Here is a 20,415-nt window from a genome sequence, read left to right as displayed (position 1 = left end):
TCCAAAACCAGACAAGGAAATGTTTCCTGACACCCCCTTTCCTCTCTTGCTGACATCCCTTTCTTTTCTCTTTCCTTACACTTTCTTTCTGCTCTCTTTTCCCCCCCTGAAACCTCCTTTTCTTTTTCTGAAATCTCTTCCTTTTCTCTTTCAGACACCCATTCTTCTTCTTTCCCACAACCCCTCTCTTTTCTCTTTTTCTGACAGCATCTCTCTCTCACAGGACTTGTTTACATTTGCTAGAATTCTCTGGGCCGCCTCCGGAATATTCTGGTCCTAAATTCCACCCAAATCCCTCCCTTGCCTGCTGCAGGTTTTTGGCAATGGATGGAAGACCTCCTATGTGGTCCCTGAGAAATGCCACTGTGGGCACAAGTCACTTTGGGGTCAGTATGAGGTGCCCAGTCTTAGGGTTTCCACTTCTTGTCTTGCATTAAAAAGACCCACCTTTTACTCTGAGTTTTCCAAAAAACCGAGAGCAAATATGGTAATGGCAGGTGGCTTCCTTCCCATTCTGTTCCTGCAAGTGTCCCTACCAATGGGCACATCCTTCTGACCACAGAGCAACTTGGTAAGGACACTTGCAAGGACCGAATGGGAAGGAAGCCACCTGTTGTTACTATGTTTTGCTCTGGGTTTTCTGGAAAACCGAGAGTAAAAGGTAGGTCTTTTTAATGCAAGACAAGAAGTGGAAACCCTGAGTCAGATCCAGACATTGTGAAAACAGCCTGGTCTCAATTCAGCGTTTGAGGGCTGCATAGTGCAAACCACATGCAGCCAGCCCAAGAGGAATTTGGGGTTTATAGGTAATGTAGGTAACATAGGTAATGTTGGAATTTTCTCATTCTGTTTTTCTTCCCTGCTTAGTAGGTTGCAAGAGGGAGAGATTACATTTACCATTGATCTGAATGGATTACTCCCTGAAAGCTTTTGTATTAGGATAAGGGCCAAATGAAGCCCTTTGGGCACAGATTCACCCAGCCAGACCTCAGATAAATAGAATCAGGGGAACTCCTTAACATTGATTAGTCATTCTGGTATTTGGTTGAGAGATGAGAATCTCCAAGGAATAATCTTTTTCATGTTGTATATCTTTGGATGACGCTCAGAGATCTTCCCTTCAGTCTGGAAAGGAAGTGTCACATCTGGATATTGTGAAGGTAGGAGAGTCACACATTTTAGATATTGCTACCTTCTCATCCCCTGTACTTTGCAAACCTCACTCATGACAGCCTCAGCCAAAACTCAATAAATGAGAAGGAAATCAATAGATCTGTCATGGCAGAAAATTTTGTTAGACAGGTGGGGTATTTCATTCCCGTTATCTTTGCTTTTGTAAATTTTCATTTTGTCCAGTCTATCAGATACAAAGTCTGTTGAATACAGTGACTCACCCTGATCCACTAATTAGCCTTTGAAATCTCTGATATGTAGCCAAGAGCTTAATCGGATGTAAAAACAAAGGAAGGTTATGATAGGCCCAAACTCCCCTCCTTTAAAAAAAATAAAATAAACAGCTTCTTGAAGTCTGTTTTGAAAGGACTATACAAAATGCTGAAAGCTCTTGAAATTTTAATTACAAGTATCTTTTTGTGAATGTAACATTTTTCATTCTTTCCATTCTATATCAATCACTGCTTCACATGATTGTTTCCATCATTGACCAGAAAGTGATCTCAAGACCATGCTAATGCAGAAAATCTATGGTTTAACTCCAATGGGAATTTGGTAAGTCAACCGTTCTGCACATTCTATTGATTCAATGAGCCTAATTCACTTGGAATGACCAATCGGATTTGGACCTATGTCTACAACACACGGTTGTCTACAACGTGCAGTGGCTTAGTGGTTAAGGCGCCAATTCTGACGATCCAAACTGCTAGGTTGGCAGTTCGAGGCCTCAGTGCTGCATGATGGAGTGAGCTCCTGTCACTAGTTCCAGCTTCTGCCAACTTAGCAGTGCAAAAGCATGCAAATGCAAGGAGATAAATAGGTACCACTTCTCAGTGGTAAGGTAACAGCATTCAGTATAGTCATGCTGGCCACATGACTACCAGAGCAGTCCTCGGACAATGCTGGCTCTTCGGCTTAGAAACGGAGATGAGCACCACCCCCTACAGTTGGTTATGACTAGACATTCATGCCAAGGGATTATCTTTACCTTTACCTACTATTCTGCCTTGAGGCCCATTTTGGAAGAAAGGTGGGATATAAATATCATAAACAAACAAACATATATGGACATCCAGCCACTTATTAAAAGGCCTCTTAACTAAGGAGAGTCTATCATTTCTCAATGTAGTCCATCTCATAACTGGTTAACCTATTCTGTCAATAAATTCTGTTAATGTTTGGTTAAATTCCTTCTTCTTGTACAGTTTATATGATCTGAAGGGAAACCAGATGCTTTCATTCCAGTCCTATGTTCTGGTGAAACAGAAATCAAATTTTCTTCATCATCTCCATGACAGCCTTTCAAAGATTTGAAAATGCCTATTATGACACCACTTAATCATCTCTGCTCCAGGATAAACATACTCCTACAACTTTTCATCACAGGACTTGGTCTCTAGGTTACTTGTGATATGTGACGTCCTTCCCTGGACGTGTTCCAGTTTGTTTTAAGCTGCCATGCCTAGATCATATCCCTCTAACCGGACACAGAATTCTCAACTGAGTTGTGGCAAAAACAAAATAGATTGGTGTCATTACCTCTTGTGATCTGGACACTTTAATTCTATTTATGCAGCCCATTTGTCCCTGTGCCACACTGCATGATTAGCACATTACATGATTAGCACATAATCTACTAAAAACCCAGATCCTTTCCCCATGTGTTGCTCTTAAGCCAAGTGTCACCCACCTGCTGCACTATGAGTGTGACATTGGGAGCAGAGCCATAGAAGCAGTCTCACTCCTTATTCATATATTAGTGCAAACAGGTTCCTGAACATGTGAATAGAACATGTGCATATGTGTGTGTATGTGTGTGAGTGTGTTTGTGGAGCAGGTCTGTCCATTATATTTTGAAGGGTGGACAGAGGATCCATTGACATGGGCATCTGAATGTGTGACTTGTGTTCCAGAGGAATTCAAGCATAGTAAACAATTATTGACTTGGAGGTAGGAGGTACATCTTTATGATTCAGAAGTAGACTGAAATTCAGTAAATCCTTAAAGTAAGAGGATCTGGAAACTGATAGTGAGAGGAGGGATGAGGAAAGGCAATAGGAGCCAGGAGAAAGGAGGTCAGCTTCACTGGTAGGACATATAAATTGCATCTGTGGCTGTGAATTAGGAATGCTGAGGGTTGTTTTTATGCAACACTTGGATATGTCACTTTTGGATTGTGGTGAATGGAAGAATTCAGTACCTCCATCCACTATGGTTCTCTCCTCCCAAGCTGCCTACCTGTTTTCTGTCTGGGAACACCATCCATTCAGTGGCCAGATGAGAACAGGTGGGGAGGACACAAACAGCCTGCCAGCTCTACTCTTATAGGCACATTCAGGAAGGCATAAGTATCCATCTGGACCTTCCATGGCTCCTCCAGAGATCCAGGGGGCGGTCTCTTTTTCTTGTTATTAGCTTCAGGAACAGAGATTGGCTGCCCCTCCTTCCCACCTCATCCTTGTCTTGCCACAGAACAGTCATGAGGAAGTGCCCAGCCAACAAACAGGTAGGCTGAATGTTCAGAAAGGGAGGAAGACTGGTAACTATGCCTGGTGGAACTATGCCAGAGTGATATAGCAACCTGACCTGCATTTATCTAGACTGATATGCAGTTTCTACTCCTTTTTGAATTCTGCAATACAGTTCTCAGCTAACATATCAGAATGTGATGCTTACTTTAGATTACAATGCATTAAAGCATATTTTTAAAATTACAAATGCATTTAAAATACAATGGAGCTTTTATTATCCTCAGGCATTCCATCTGTGGATTTAACCATCCATGGACAACAATCCTCATTGCCCCCAATGGCATGTCACACTACCATTAGGTACAATGGGACTTGAGGTTCACACTTTTTTTGGTATTCACAGAGTGGTAGTGGGGTCTGGAACAAATCTCCCACAGATACCAAGGTCTGACGGAAGCATATTTTTGGATTAAATGGATATTTTATCCAAAATGTATTTAAAAGAATTGCCATTTTTATGTCCTTTGCAAGACAGCAATGAAGCAGCTTGATGCAGAAACAGAATGGAACACATTTGAGCATGAACACATGTCACACATATAGTGATCCTAAATGAACTGATCCATCCAATCCATCCAAAATAGACTGAGAGGATGCCATTTGATATAATAGTGATAAGGTTGGCCAGCCAGACTCACCTAGGCATCTGTTTGTATCCTGCCAATGGAAACAGGACCACAGTAAGCTGCCATCCTTTTAATAGCCCATAGGCACCAGATCCCATCTGCTTTTGGAAGTTAAGCAGGGTCAGCCTGAGTTAGTACTTGGATTGGAAACCACCAATGAATCCTAGTTGCCATAGGCTATATTTCAGGGGAAGGAACTGGCAAACCTACCTCTGAGTATTGTTCAGAAAACCCTATGAAATTGCTGGGGTCACAATAAGTCAACAGGAAGGCAAAGTCAACTTGAAGGCACACACACACACACACACACACACACAGATCTCTCTTCCCAGGGGCTCATGTTGTGTGTTTTTTCCTGTGGCACCCATGTCAACACTTAGATGGAAGGCCAACTTGGGAAGATGAGGGGAAAGACTCTTCAGTCAGATGCAGACTGATGTATTCAGTACTCATGAGGATGGAAAATCCTTTCTGCATTTTAGTATAAATACTGAAGGAGGTATCCAAAGTATTAAGCCTCCTTTGGAAGCGTTAGGCTGAGACCCTTGGATAGCTCTTCTAAGCAGTAGTAGCAGCTAGTGGATTCTCTGCCTGTGTGGTGGTGACATCTCTCCAGCTCCAAGGCTTTTAATTCAACTTTTAAAAGAGATATCCAGAGTGCTGAAACGATTTTGGGATGATAACAAATTATAACTGAAAAACATCATTAACACAAAACCATTCTAAAGGGTGTTGTGTATTGTACTGTATTTGAAGAACTGGCCTCTACTTCAGTCAAACAAGACTGGGAACTGAGCTGTTTTGTTCAAACTCTTGGCTATGGTTACGTGACTGGGGAGGAATAAGTGCTCTGTACAACCTCAGAGGCACTCTATCATAGAAGTGGGAATTGGGTGGCCCACTGGCCATATTTTGTTCTCCTAAGAACACCCCCAGTCACAATTTTAACAAAAAATACTGGGAAAGATGTATGGTTTTTTTTTCCAGTTGAAAAGAGCATTGGGGAGTGGTATTGTTTGGACTGTATATCACTTCTGGTATATTACTGAATGTGCCACTGCAAACCTGGAGGTGCTAAATGTGGCCCTCCAGCCTTTAGGACATGGCCATCCCTCCTCTGGAACAAGGGTTGGAAACCTCTGCCAGTTGGATTCATTTGCTGGGGAGAGGATGACTGAAAGCATCAGGAGATTTTATTGTCAGTAACTAAGCTTTAGGAGAGCCATTGCAATCATTTAGAATTATATAAACCAAACAACATTTAATGCAGTATCATTGGAAATGTGGTATAATCATCAAGGAAGACCCAGACGTTTTCATTGGGATTCCAAGTGGGTCAGATTTAGCTCAAGGGGTTGAAGTTCCCCGTGTCTGCTTTACAGTATTACTTCCTGGGCTCACCCTTGGTTTTGAAATCTACAGGTTTGGAACTGTGTTCAGCTAGAATTCATATTAAACCCTTTGCCTTCCTGTACTTTGTTGTCACTAGGATTTCCAAATCTCTTGTCCTTAGGTGGAGGGAGAAAAAATCTCAGGGCAAGAGTGTTGCTTTAAACATATGTGTGCATGTATAAATATTATCCTTCATCCAACTTGCTTCTTAGAACAACTATGGTTGATGCTTAACCTGTTCTGCTGAAAAACATCACCAAGGGACCTTTCATATTACATAATTATAGTGCTTTGATTCCACTTTAACTTTCATGGATTCACCTATGGAATGGTGGGATGCATAGTTTGAATTCCAGTTCTGGGAAAAGAGCAGGATATAAATAAATTTAATAATAATAATAATAATACTTACAATTTTCAGTTCAAATACTTCATCAGACTACAAACCCTGGATTCCATAGAATACAGCTGTGGCAATTCAAATGGAATCATAGCGTTATAATTGTATGGTGAGAAAACACTCCAGGGCCTGCCTCCTGTGATACCACCAGAAGCTATCCTTTGGTCTCAGGTTTTGCCTTGAAATCTCTGGGCCTGTGAAAGTGAACATGATTTTGGATTTGGCGTAATGTGTCTCAGCATCTTGTACTATTAAACAAGTCTGATGCCAGGGATAGTTGCAGTTGTTGTTACTCTTCTTATGTTTATTTATTTCCTTTTGCTCAAAACTGAAACTCACGGCAGCTTAAAATTCAAACAATATAGTTAAAACATACAAAAGGTTGACATCAAAATGGAATTAAGCTATCAATAACATTAAAATAAATGTACTATGAAAGAAATAATAAAAAGCAATATAAAAGCAGTAAAAGAAAAACAGTACAGAACCTTATTAAAAGCCCTTTCTTTTAGTTTAGTTGTTGGAATAAAAAAAGTCTTTGCATCCCAATTGAATGACAGCAGAAGAAGGGAGCATTCACAGAAGCATAAAGCTGGAAGGGGATCATAGGTCACAGAGCCTAACCCTCTGCTCATTGCTGGAACTCCATCTAGAGCATTCCCAGTAGGTAGCTGTCCAGCTTTTCATAGAATCATAGAGTTGGAAGAGACTGCAAGGACCATCCATTCCAACCCCATTCTGCCATGCAGGAACTCACAATCAAAGCACCCCCGACTAATGGCCATCTAGCCTCTATTTAAAGATCTCCAAGGAAGGAGACTCTACTACACTCCGAGGGAATGTGTTCCACTGTCGAACAGCCCTTACTGTGAGGAAGTTCCTCCTAATGTTGAAGATATCTAGCAAAAGAGATCCTACCATCTCTCTAGACAATTAGTTCCATTACTGACCTGCTCTTATTGTCAAGAAGTTCTTTCTAATGTTCAATCAAAATCTACCCTTCTGTAACTTCAAACCATTAGATTTGGCCCTATCCTCTGTGGCTGCAGAGAACAAACCAACCTGCACCATCCTCTCCCTGACAACTCTTTAGATACAATTCAAAGATATATCCATGTTAGTTTGCAGAATCATGTATGTAGAGAGATCTTGTAGCACCTTGGAGACTAACTGAAAGAAAGAAGTTGGCAGCATGAGTTTTCGTAGACTGCAGTCTACTTCCTCCACTAAATGCATCTGGACTCCACTAAATGCATCTGAAGTCTACGAAAGCTTGAGCTGCCATCTTCTTTCTTTCAGCTCTTTAGATATTTAGAGTTCCATCACTTCACCTCTCAGCCTTCTCTTCTTCAGGCTAAACATGTCCAACTCCCTCAACCTTTTCCAAATATATTTTGTTCTCCAAAGTTGTTGTCATCCTTGTTGCTCTTCTATGAACCTCTCTAAGAAGGGAGTTCCATATCCTAGGACCAGTCACCAAGAAAACCCACCATACATATCTATGAAAATTATATAGTTTACTAGCTTCCAAGGCCCATGCCCTAATAGGAGACGGGGCCACCACAAATTCCTGGCTCTTCCATGTTGTCGGATTACCCACTTTCTCAGAGAAGAATCACAAAGAAGGAATGCCACCCCATATATGCCTTATCTTCCCTGCTTCTAGGAAGTAATATCTCTTGGTTAGTCAAGAGAATCCAAAATGGGGAAGAGAAGAAGGTGGACCCATCTTTCAGGGGAAGCCCATATGTGCACTCAGAGTTTATTTATTAGTATCTGAAACATTTTATACCACTTTTAACTATCATTAAAAGGGGGTTGATAAAATATTGACATAATTAAAATAAATAATGCAAATAAAACCAAACATCATAAGAATGGCACCTTATTACTCTATTTTTCAGAATATATGTCAAATAACATAATTATGGCACTTTTAGCTTCTGCTTTCCAAAAATATGGCCTCACTTTTCATATTGCTGGACATTCATCTTGAACCAGGATATTTTCTTATTTATATCACAGATGATTATGTATAATATAATATATAGTATGTATGATATTTGCTAGCTGACCAAGCAGTTGTATTCTTGCAATTATTTCAATAACTTCTAGCTAAACCATCTCCTGTAATCACAAAATATCCTGTGACATCAATGGCAACATAGGATGAAACACACATACCCAACTCAAGCAAATAAAATTTACATAGCTTTCAGATGACAAAACCCATGATGCAGTGTGACCACGGGTGACACTCACAACTGCAGAAGATTTACGCAACCTTAAAAATTCCAGTTCCCATTCTACAGTGCACTTATTAGGATAAAAACATGCATGCAGACAACTAGGACCTTCAAAAGAAGCAAGCTAGTATTAAAGAGTGCCAGAGAACCGAGTCTGGATTTTCAAAAAAGAAGTAAGAATAAATTAGTACTACATATTTTCATTATTCATATGCGCACACTCTCTTACTACTTGCTACCTTCTATAAATTCCTCTGCATTTTCTTATAACCTAATTTATGCGCGTCCAGTTTACCATAACTGCTTTGACCAGGCCTTTGTCCTAGATCTGGTTCCTCTCCTACCTCTGACTCTCAGTGCCCCATCACACCCTCCCACTTGCATTCTGAGCCACACTTACTTCACGGAGTTCCTTGGCCACCTCCTTAAGTTCTTGCAGGATGCCTTCTAGCTGTCCGATCACCATTTTCATGCGCCCCCTGATGCGTTCCCTCTCGCTGGTGTTGCTGCTGTTGGTCGCGTTGTCAGTTGGCTGCCTATCCTGCAAGCCCCGGGAGTTCATCCTTCACAGGGTGCCAGGGAGCTGGGGCAGAGCTGCGTTGTGCATTCTGCTTTTGCCCAGCCAGACTGTGCCTCCACGGAACGCCTCTTGGCTGGGGAGATCTCCACATTTTAACGCTCCCCCACCCTGCCCCAGAAAGTCTCAGGGCACGTTCACCTGCCACCCCTTGATCTCCCCGCCCTAGCTGAATCAGGGCAACCAAGCAGGGACCATTGGGATGAGATCAAGGCAAGGATCATTGCAGTACACACCATCCATTCTTGCTGGATAACAAACCTTATAGGTCTAGAAGACTTAGAATCACCACTGGGTTGCAAAGCCAGTTGAGATGCATTAACCAGGAATGGCCAACTTATGGGGTTAAGGCTTTGCATTTGTGCTCCAATCTGCCAGCTCTGAAATGCCAGGATCTAGAAAAAAAAGTTGCAGAAAGAAAGCACCAGTCTATATCATGTATGCTTAGGGCAACCCCACTCATTAGTTCATCATTGTCTTTTTGGAGGTATTCCCTGGGGTGATCCTGAAGGCAATGTCTTCTTCTGGTCCTCTTCCTCAGGCTGTTCAACACAAAACTCCTTCAGCAAAAGGGTTCCTCACCGAACAGCATAACTTTGGTGCCACTGCCATCTGCCTTGCCTTGGAAGGCTTCATTAAGGGAGATGTCCACCTTGACTGAGGTTTGGAGAGTCTATACAGGGTTCACAGGAAGCTCCTTAAAATGACAGATGTGTGATTTTAAAACATAAAAAATGGGCATCCATGGGATACTGGAAGCACTGATGTTTCACCTCACATCCTGCATAAAGTGAGAGAGGAAGAGGAGAGGGGGAAAACAAAACAAAGAGAGAATCCACATAAGATTAAGAGGGTTCTTTAGGACAATACCACATATTGATGACATTACTTCATTTCACTTTGACTGCGTATTCATGTGGTGGCTTCCCATACCTTTGAGAGCAGAGCCACACGGATAAGGTTGTACTCTACTTCAGTGTGAGCCCTTCCTCTCCAGGATTGCCCATGCTCTGAGACCAACACATCTCATTTTCCACCTCCATCCCTTCCCGAGCAGGAAACTCTCGGAAGAACCCCCACAGACAGTGAGATGTCAGCATCTCACAGGAACACACACATGAACAGAAGACACAGAGATGAGTCAATGTGTTCTGCATGCTGACTTTTGCACACTGTCCAATGTAAACTTTAATCTCTCCTCCCTTTCCTTCCGAGCCATATTCTTCTGAGCCTTTAAATAGCATGGATTTGGCAATGTTTTCTGTTAAAATAACAAACCAAAACCCCCCCCAAATCCTCTGCAAAAGAAAAGAGCCGCTTATTTTTAATCCATTAAGACAATTTAAAGAGCCAACTTACGAGCAAGGCAGCTGCTCCAGAACACTGTAGAATCAAGGAATGTCTGGTCCTTTCCCCCCTCCAGCAGCTTTGAATGTTAGAAAAAAACAGATTCTTCAGTCCTCTTCAGCTGTGTGAGTCTGAACATTCATGAAGAGCCGTCAGGTACATAAAAATAAATTAAAATAGAAATAAAAATGGTGTGTGTGTTGCGGGAGGGGGGGGAGAAAAAATAATCCAGGTTATTCTGAGCTCCTGTTTTTCAGATTAACCCTTTGGTCCCATGTGGATAAATTGTGATTATTGCCCTTCTGGTTTCCTTCAAGACTACTGGAGAGAAGTGAGGGGGAAAGGGGGTGGACATGAATAGAGAGAGCACCCCCCTCTGCTCCTGCTTTCCCTGCAACCAGCTAGCCAACCAGCTAGGAAGAATGATCAATTCAGTCCAGAAGCTCTGGCTTTGCAGCCTTTCCATCTGCATAGCAGAAGGGTGCAAACCCACCGGTCCACGGGCCTTGGTCTCCAGTCCACAGGTGACATGGTCCCAGTTGGAGAGCTCTTGGGGAAAAGGAGAAGGAGGAGGAAGGAGAAGATGAAGACAATGTCCTTCTCAACAGCTCATCTCCCTTGTGCATAGGATGCTGCTAGGTCAGCTTCTCTTCAGCAGCTCCCCAGGAAGAGGAAAAGCCCAGTCCTGTGTTGTTCTGCTGGACGCCTTTGCTGGACCCAGAAGTCACTGAGCCTGGATGCAGCTCACATCCTGATGGAGAAGTCCTTTAAGCCAAAGTGGCTAGAAGACCGAGGCTGAAAAAAGAGAGAGGAGGGATGTTTTTAAAGGGAAATAGCAAAAGAATGCACATCTTCAGGGAACCCTGGTTCTGCCTTGGCTGACAGCAGTTGGGAGACAGCTAGCACTGGGCTTCAAAAGCCCCTGGCTCTATCCAAAAGGCATACCATACAGACAAGCAGAGTGAGGCAAAAGCAGAGGCACAGAAAACCCCAGTCACTTCTTCTCCTTTGCCGGGGCAAGTACCCTGGTCCAGTGCATGCTCCTGTTTCTTGGCTGGCTGCTCAGCATGGGATGTATGTATGTATGGATGTGTCTATGAGTGTAAGAGCACTGCAGCTGCTTCCTCCTCCTCCTCCTCTTCCTCCTTGCTGCCAAAGAGCTGTGGAGAGCTGCAGCCCTTCTCCTCACAGCCTGCCAGCTTGAAGGCTATGGCTCAGCTTAAAGATGCTCAGCTTATGCGCTGTGTCAGAAAAGGGGGTGGGAATTGCTCTGAACAAGAGGATTTAAAGAGCCAGAGCATCCTGGGCTTACCTGTCTGCTGGTTGAGAGTAGAGGAATTCTGTTTGCTTCATTTTTTTAAAAAAAGAAATCTGGACCTTTTTTCATAAATGGGAACTAGACACTTTTTAAAAATAATAAACCCTCTGTCTTAATGTCCTGATCCAAGAAGCCACCTTGAAGCCTCATTGGGTCGAATGGAGAGTCATATTAAAACTGGGGCTGTCTCTAACCATAATGAACAAGGTTCACGTGTATGCGTTCCAGCCTCAAGAATATTCTCATGAGGCTCATTCCACACATACTCTTCTTTTGCAGTGCACTTTTGCAATGCACCAAAAAAACCCACACCAAAAAACGAAGGTTTGCACCAGTCGCTTGAAAAGCAAATATGCCAAAGGACCTGGGCCCAGTCCCCTGGCATCTGCAGTTGAAAAATGACCCAGAGGTCCACTATGGTGAGTTTGGGGGCCAGTTTTCTCCCCCCTCCCAAAGTCCTCCGGCGGGCTCCAGAGATTGCAAAAAATAAAGCTCCCCAATGCAAAAAATAAAAATGTCAGTGGCTTAAAGCGTATCAGTTTTGTACATACTGACGTGTGCCTTTCTATAAAGGTGCAAATTTCAAACTGCACTAAATGGCTAGTGGTCTGGACTATTGCATGGACTGTTTAAAAGCAGCAGCATTGGATGGGTTGTTTGCATCTTTTTTTCCCATCAGCCTGTCTTTATCGCTTTACTGTGTGTATGTGCATTCAAGTTGCCTCTTGACTTATGGTGACCCCATGAATTTCACTGGGTTTTCTTAGGCAAGGAATACTCAGAGGTGTTTTGCCAATTCCTTCCTCTAAAATATAACATACAGCACCTGTTTGGGAGGAGGGAGACTCCCATCCAAGTATTAACCCGGGCTGCCCTGCTTAGCTGCCAAGATCAGACATGATCTGGTGCCTTTAGGGGATTTAGGTTGTTAGCTACAGAAAGGGAAAAAAACACTAGTTACACACTTAGACGTTTTTGCAGAAATTGATAGAAATACAATTCTGTAGATTTAAAAGGGGTTCAAATAGCTCTTGAAAAATTAAAGTGTTTTAAAAGCTGCAACTCCCAGAACCTGTATGCAGATAACATAGGCATTTCCCAGCAGTATGGGGATTCTGGGAGTTGTTATCTGAAAAGACGCTAGCTGCTCACTTAGACATTTTGCAGAAATCATAGAAAATACAATTCTGTATATTTAGATGGGATTTAAATAGCGCTTGAAAAGATAGGGTGTTTTTAAAACTACAACAGAATCCCCCATCTGTATGAGGATTCTGGGAGTTGTAGTCTGAGAATTAATTTCCCTAGGCCTTGCATTTATGTAATCTGTATTTCAACTGTCGGATGCCTCCTTGAAACCTTGATCTTGAACTAAATGTCTGCATGGAGTGAGTGGAGCCCTCTTGCTTCTTGTAGGGGTAGACAAATCTATTGCTTGCTTCTGTATTCTTTCATATTTAGTGTTCTATATATATTTTAAAGGAGCCAGAAAGGTGTAGTGGGTTTAGGGTTGAACTATGACTTTGGAGATCAGGGTTTGATTCCCTCCTTGGGAATGGAAACCCACTGAGTGATCTTGAGCAAGTCACACTCTCTCAGCCTCAGAAGATAGCAGTGGCAAGCTGAAGGAAGTTCCAAGTGGATGAGGTGCACTCTCTCAGCCCCAGATAGAGTCCCCGTAAGGTCATCATCAGTCAGAAACAACTTGAAGGTACACAACAACGATATTTTTTAAAAAACTTAATTTTTCCCCTTCAAATGTATGGATTGATGAATTTGGCTCTTACCCCAAAATGAACTGAGTGAAATTCATGACTACCTGCATCAGCCAAAATTCAACAGGAACAGCTATGGAGAAGATGATGTCTGCCTGCCATGTAAGTGTTAAAGATGATGAAGAACAAAAGACAAGCTGGTTGCTCTAATTTAGCACTACAAACATAGTTAAAGTTAGATGGGTTCAAACTAAAGACAGTCTTCAAAAAACTATACCCTCAAATTCCTACTCTCACACTCATTTTTTTTTAATCTCAGCATTTTTCATCAAATTTATTGATTCTGGAAAGCTCTTATCACAAAATCATACTTTCTGGAATCCTCTTAATGTCTTATGCATGTCTAAGTTCTCCTACGAAGTGGTTGGACATTTTTGCCCAATGCACAACATCTGCCTTCAGTTCAAGGGTATGGAAGTGAAATTAAGTAAGTCGTGCAATTGTGCACGCAGAGGCACTATGTGTACATTTTGCATGGGATGGGCCTGCACATTGGTGGTACGTTTCATTGCTTCAGTTGTGCAAAGTTGCCATTCGGCACAAAGTTTGTGTAGCAAAATTGATGCGTAACTCTGCATGTGGGGATTTATATTTTTCAATCTGATGCAGTTTCTTGGCCAGAGAGTGAAAAATCTTAACTCATTCCCTGGTTCCTGATCACTTGTATTCAAGTAATGTGTCAGGGCATGGACAGTGTTGAAGTGAGTTTATTTTGTGTGCTTTCAAGTCGTTTCATTCATTTCATTTTTTTCATTTATTTATTAATGCTTAGACCAAAGGCCATTTGCATTTAAGTTGCTTTATTAAAATTGTATGTTCTTTTATTGCTGTAATCTGCTTTGATTCCTTTGAGAAAAAGTGGAATATCAATTATTATTATTATTATTATTATTATTATTATTATTATGGCAACCCTAAAACAAACCTCTCATGGGGTTTTCTTGGCAAGTTTCTTCAGAAGAGGTTTGCCATTGCCATCCCTTGAGGCTGAGAGAGTGTAACTTGCCCTAGATCACTCAGGAATCAAATCTTGGTTTCCAGCGTCATATGCCATACACTGTAGTCCTATAGGAAGAATAACAGTGTGCCTGCTTCCACCACATTCATCTGCATCAGAAGGCATAAAAAACTACCCAAGTATTGGCTGAAAGAGCTGTGTGCAAACCCAGGGAGGTAATGTGATATTTGTCTTCATTCAGTTCATATTCCTAATAGAAAAATTACAGAGATGGTTAATGGCCAAACGTATGCTGAAGTCTTTATTATTCTGTAGTGTAGGCTGCAGCTTCTGAGCGAGTAACTAGGAACGACTGATGGATTAATCACCCTGAATTGTTGTGAGAGGTGCATTTTATAGCCTCTCATCACATGCTCGCTCTCACTCTCTCAATCTCTCTTTCCCTCCCATGTTTATTTATGATTTTGGTTAGAAAATGATTCATTGGCTATTTTGCTCTTGAAGGAAGAAAGTGTTCCCACTGATGCATTCTCCTATTTCTTGCTTCAGGTCCTTGGTGTAACAAAGTCCTGGGCCTCCTTTCCTTGCCTCTTCCAGGCTGACAGTTTACTCTTTTCACCCATTCACCCCATCCTTTCAATCCAAGGGGTGTCAGACATATTTCCATTACTGATGGACATCTCATTAAAAAGTACAGAGCAAACTTCAAGGGTGGGGGAACCTATTTCAGCCTATGGCTGACATCAACTGCAGAGAGGTTCTTGAGATCCACTTTCCCATGGTGGACAGAACCAAAGACAAAAGGGTGCAACCAAAGATATTGGAATATGTTAGCTCTTACTATCAGCTTTCAAAGAGGCATCTTAATTTTTTAGACTGGGAAAACATTTATAAAATATAGGAAACCATTAAAATGTGGTGACATGGAAAGAGGCATGGTCCTCTAGGGACAAAGGTTTTAGGGGAGAAAGAACTTCATCAAGTGGAGCTTATGTGCCAAGCAACACCTTCTGAAATTCCCTCTTTGACACAGATAATAAAGAATGCCACTGCACAGAAGTCAAGAGCCAATTTCCTTCCCCTAGACTTTCCTCTAGCAAGCTCAGCCCACCAAAATACCTTCTGTCTTCTTCAGAGTCCCTCTCAAAATGGTGAGAGAGTGTTTGCCATTTTGAGAGGGACTGCTATGAAAACAGAGGTATTCAGGAGTAATCACTGCATAGGTAGGGTTGTGCCTTTTGTGGGATTTGGGGTGGCTTTCGGCGCAGTTTCCATTGCAAATCTTCCCAAATTTGTGCTGATTTTGTTTTTAAAAAATGGGGTTGGGGTACTGGTGGGGGCTGTAAAAGTGGGCTCCATGGATCACATATGGGCATCACCTTTTTGACTCCTGTGGAGTCCTTTCTTGTTTTTCACTTGGCAACCCTAAGGAAATCCCAGAGAGCTTCATTCAGTCCCAGGGTCGGAGATATCCCATTCCTATCCATCAGTGGGTGATGAATTCCCATTGATGAATCAACCAACCAATCAATCAATCACCCTGGGCAATTAAGCAGGAAACTGCTCAGCAAAGGCAAGGCTGGCCAGCAGCCATTACATCATGTTACTCCCACTCTTTTTCTATTTGGAGACAATGTTTATAATGAGGTGGTGAGATGGCAATATTACAGATGTCTTGACCAATCAACAGGCAATGCCGCTTTGCATCCAAAAAGGAAAATATACATTTGAGCAACCTGTAGTACTCACCCCAAACATGAGAATCTCTATGGTGCTCAGATTAAAACCTGAACTGGAGCTTCAGTGGGGTCGTTCCCACTCGCTTATACACCGGTTTACAAATCGAATCCAAGGTATATCATTCCCACTCAATCCTGAATTAACTCTAGAACAGTTCTATATTAACCCGCAATCGTTCCCACTGCGATTCGAATCTGATTCGAATCGTAACATTTAACCCGGATTAGAAGCCTATAAACCAGAGTAGAAAAATACTAGGGTCTAGCCTAGTATTATCCCTTGATCCGAGATAAGAATCACTGTATTTAAATGGGAACGTTTCGGCGTCTGATTCGGGTTCCACAGGATGGGAGGAGCAGTGCTCAAGGGGCTGGCCTGGGGGTGTCACCTTCTTTGGTTTCTTTCTGCATTGCTGGCACCATTTTCTTCCATTCGCATAATAGCCTTTCCTCTGGTGGATTGCAACCTCCCCTCTGCTCCTCTTTCATAGACCGATGTGTGAGGAGAGCCATTGAACACCATTTTTAACTATTCTTTTTTTCTTTTTCACCTCTGCCTGAGCACCAGATGGGCTTTGGAGGACAGCCCAGAGATCAATGGCTCAGGCAAAGCGGATTTGGGGAACCGAGGCTCTTTTCAGAGGAACTATGGGATGGGTTTTGCAGGACATCTCTGCTTCATAGCTCCCAAGACAGCCCAGGGAGCAATTTTCCCCAAAGATTCTCTCCCCCATGGGGCGGCCAAAACGAATTTGGGGAACCAAGGCTCTTTCCAGAGGAACTATGGGATGGCTGTGTTTGTGAGACATTTATCCTCCTCTGCCAGAGAGTGCTGGTGCCATAATAAACTACCATTACCAGGATTCCCTAGCACTGAGTTATGGCAGTTAATATGGGGAGACACAGAAGAGCAGGGGTAGGCAACCTTTTTGAGACAGGGGCCGGGTTGCTGTCCCTCAGACAACTGGGGGGCCGAAGCCAAAAAATAAATAATTAAAAAAATTTTAAAAAATTTAAATAAATAAATAAACCGAGACAAATGTAGGACAAAATTTTCAAATGGTGGACACTTTTTTTTAAAAAGTGGAGGACACGTGAAAAAATTTGCTGATTTTTTAAAAAATGTTAATATAAATGCATGTTTCTGAGGCTTCTATAGACAATTGCCCCTGCGCGTGAGAGGCCAAAGGCCCCGGCGGCAATCAGCGGCAGGACTGGGCTGGGGCCGGTCCCAAGGCCTCGCTGGGCCGCATTCGGCCCACGGGCCACAGGTTGCCTACCCCTGCAGAAGAGGATGAATAAGCGCCTCCTGATTGGCTCTTTTTTAAAAAAACGTGAAATTTATAACGAATTAAAAACGGCCAGGTAGTGGGAACACAGGTACAGGATACATTGGTGTATGTTACTCTGAATTAATGTGACGTTATGATGACGTCGCTTTGATTGACAGCCGAAACAAGTGAATGTGAACGAAAAAGTAACCAAACCTTTTTAAATATACACCGATTCATCCTTGAATGGGAATGAAACAGGGTCAATTACAGCGAATTAAAATAAAACTTTACGTAAATGGGAATGATACAAATAAAGCGATTTGAAAAGCGGGATGACACTCACTTTATTTTGAATCGCTTTAAAACGAACTGCTGTATTTAAATTTGTTTTAAATCACAAGTGGGAACGCCCCCAGTGCTGCTTCCCTGCCACCTTTACATCTCCCTCCTAAAATAGTCCCTCTTTACTCAAATTACTGCCCTGGAAGCAGTGATATAAAAGAATGAAGGGGGAGTGTCTTTCTCCCTTTCTTTCCAAACACCCAACATGCCACTAACACTTCATTCCAGGCATCAAAAACAACTGGGAAAAGTAGTTACTCCCGTGTCTCCAACACATTTGGCTGGCTTTGGGGAAATGACATTGCCTAGTGTACCTGATGCATGGTGTGCCCTACAGACATTAGGATGCAGCTCAAGATATTTTGCAGCCTGAAGCATATGGCATCCCCGCCAGGTATATTTGCACAATATGTAAATTGTGTCAGGGATTGGATCATCTTGCGTTCCTGAGGACAGCACCAAGGTCTGAAAAAGTCCTGTAATAAATCAGTTTTATGTGTTTGTGACAAATGGTTCTATTTTTTCCATCAGCATTGCATAGTGGCCTGAGTGTGGGACTGGAGACCAGGGTTTGATTCCCAGCTCAGCCAGGAAACCCATCTTCCTGGACAAGACACATGCTCTCAGCCTCAGGGGAAGGCAATGGCAAACCTCCTCTGAACAAGTCTTGCCAAGAAAGCCCTGTGAGAAGGTCATCACAAGTCAAAAATGACTTGAAGGCACACAACAACAGCCCTCCAGAAGCAGTGGGAATTTCATATTGAGTAGTATAAATTCGTGGGAATTTCAGTTCAGCTAGATCTAGAGGGCTTCATCTTCTCCATCCCTCTTACTAGTCCTCTAGAGAGGACTCTCCAGACTGTTGTTGGAGTGCAACTCCCATCAGCCTCAGCCATCGCCAAAGATGAGGATTGCTGAGAGTTGCCACAGAATAATATCAAGGGGGTCAAACCATTTTCTAAAGTCAGTTCCGAGGCTGACTGGAGTTTCCCTCACTGTTAGCTTTAAGTGGTATTACAATGACTATTAACGTTGGTTTAATAACACCTCCTGTTTCCAAAGCCAGGCCAAGAGAAGCTGTTGCTAGGTAGGAGGGTGAAGAATAAAGCAGCTCAAAAGCCTTGACAATTCATAGCACCTGAAGATGTGAGAAGTCGAGGATGTTTCAAGTATCCACGTGTGTCATCGTTTTCATCTGTGACATGTTGCAGGTTATGTTGTCTTGCACATTACTAGTGATTACGCCTGCTCTGGCATCTGTAGCAATTGCTGTTAACTTTGTTCTTCCCAGTCAATTGTATATTGTTTTAGCTCTGCCTTGACCCAGCTGTTTGAACATCTTTTTGAACACTTCTTGTTTTTTGCTCCACTAGTCATGGAAGCTGTTAAACTCAGCTAATGATGATATATAGGCCTGGATTGTGTTAGTACTTGAGCAGCCTTTGATATTCTAATGATTTGTGATGGAGAGAATATGGGCTGCTTTTGCTGTACTATCAAGTCTTATTGAGCTAGATGGACCATTGATCTGGCACGGAATACACTCTCCGCATATGCCTGTCATATACTCTCTACAGTGTCACAAAGGAAGGGAATGAAGAGGGCAGTGGTTTTCACATCTTTTCATCCTTCACATCTTTTCTCCTAATGTTTGCGACCTTACGTCCTAGGATCCATAATCCACTGACCAGGGTGGGGGAAGATCTAAAGGGCTAAAGGTTGCAAATCACTGGCATGGTGTACATAGTCTTTAAAGTACTTGGGCCCAACAAATGAGGGAGTCTTTTGAGCAAGAATTGCTAGTTTTCTGAGATGGAATCAGGTTAAGGTTCTTATCAGAGCAAAACCCATAATGGACATAGCCATAGGAGAAACCAGGTACATGGACAGAACCCAAGAGTTCAGCTTGAAGATGAGGGTGATAATGCTATAAATCATAGGGTGTTTGTGCCCTTCGCAAGGACCTTCTGTGCCTCCTGCTCATCTCCAAACTCCCATCAAAAACCTAGGTGGCAAAAATTGTTATTTCTGTTTTTGAGAGCAGAGATTTCACTTTAAAACAAGGCACAGGCTACACTCCATCTTGTGTTGGCTCCTCCAAGTGGCTTTACAAAACCAGAAGTGGACTTCTGGACCTCCAGGGGTCTTCTTTTTGTGTTAACCTGGTTTTGAGGGGCTGGTGCAGCTCATTGTGGATCTGGTCAGGGACTGAAAAATGGTCTGTGGATCTCTGGAGCTTGCCCACCACTACTTTAATCCTACACTCCACCTAAGAAACCTGAGAACTAGTTGGAGCCAAAATAGATTCATTGAGTGGAGACAGGGTCCTTCCATCTTTGTCTGGTGGTAAACGTATCCTGGGTCTTAGTCCAAACTTTAATGAATCTACCCAAGAGTCTAAGCCAGTTTGGGAAATGTGGCCGAGCTCCTTGGACATCTTCTTTAAAGTTTGGGCTTAAACCCGCTTTGATCTAATTTGGAAAAGCGGTATATAAATAAACATTATTATTATTATTATTAAACCCAGAATAGATTTGCCACTCCATCAACTTGGAAGCCACCAACTGCCTTTGGGCTCCTCTCCTAAATCCAGACCTACCTAATCAGAATGAGACTCTCATGAACAATGATGGGAGTGAAGCTGTACTGAAGCTTATCCCTTTGGAGGCAACACTGTCCAGGCTGCAGTAGGCATGGTTGCTGGTATTACTTGGGAG

General features: G+C 42.5%; 1 protein-coding gene across 3 annotated transcripts in view; it reads right to left on the bottom strand.

Annotated features, from left to right (window-relative positions):
* Positions 1–11,493, bottom strand: part of INSYN1 (inhibitory synaptic factor 1) — a 111,511-nt gene extending 100,018 nt beyond the window's left edge. The window contains exons 1-3 of one of the 3 annotated variants that reach the window (XM_042471620.1): positions 11,238–11,493; positions 10,305–11,087; positions 8,769–9,726 (exon numbers count right to left, since the gene is read on the bottom strand). In XM_042471620.1, the coding sequence (XP_042327554.1) occupies positions 8,769–8,930 (162 nt within the window). In that variant the 5' untranslated portion in view covers positions 8,931–9,726; positions 10,305–11,087; positions 11,238–11,493. Of the gene's footprint in view, positions 1–8,768; positions 9,727–10,304 lie in introns of all 3 variants that reach the window. The other 2 variants (XM_042471621.1, XM_042471619.1) reach the window with 2 other exon arrangements.
* Between the last annotated feature and the right edge of the window lie 8,922 nt (positions 11,494–20,415).

Source organism: Sceloporus undulatus, chromosome 6, assembly GCF_019175285.1.
Source record: "Sceloporus undulatus isolate JIND9_A2432 ecotype Alabama chromosome 6, SceUnd_v1.1, whole genome shotgun sequence".
NCBI lineage: Eukaryota > Metazoa > Chordata > Lepidosauria > Squamata > Phrynosomatidae > Sceloporus > Sceloporus undulatus.
This window is presented reverse-complemented; position numbering and strand designations above follow the sequence as displayed.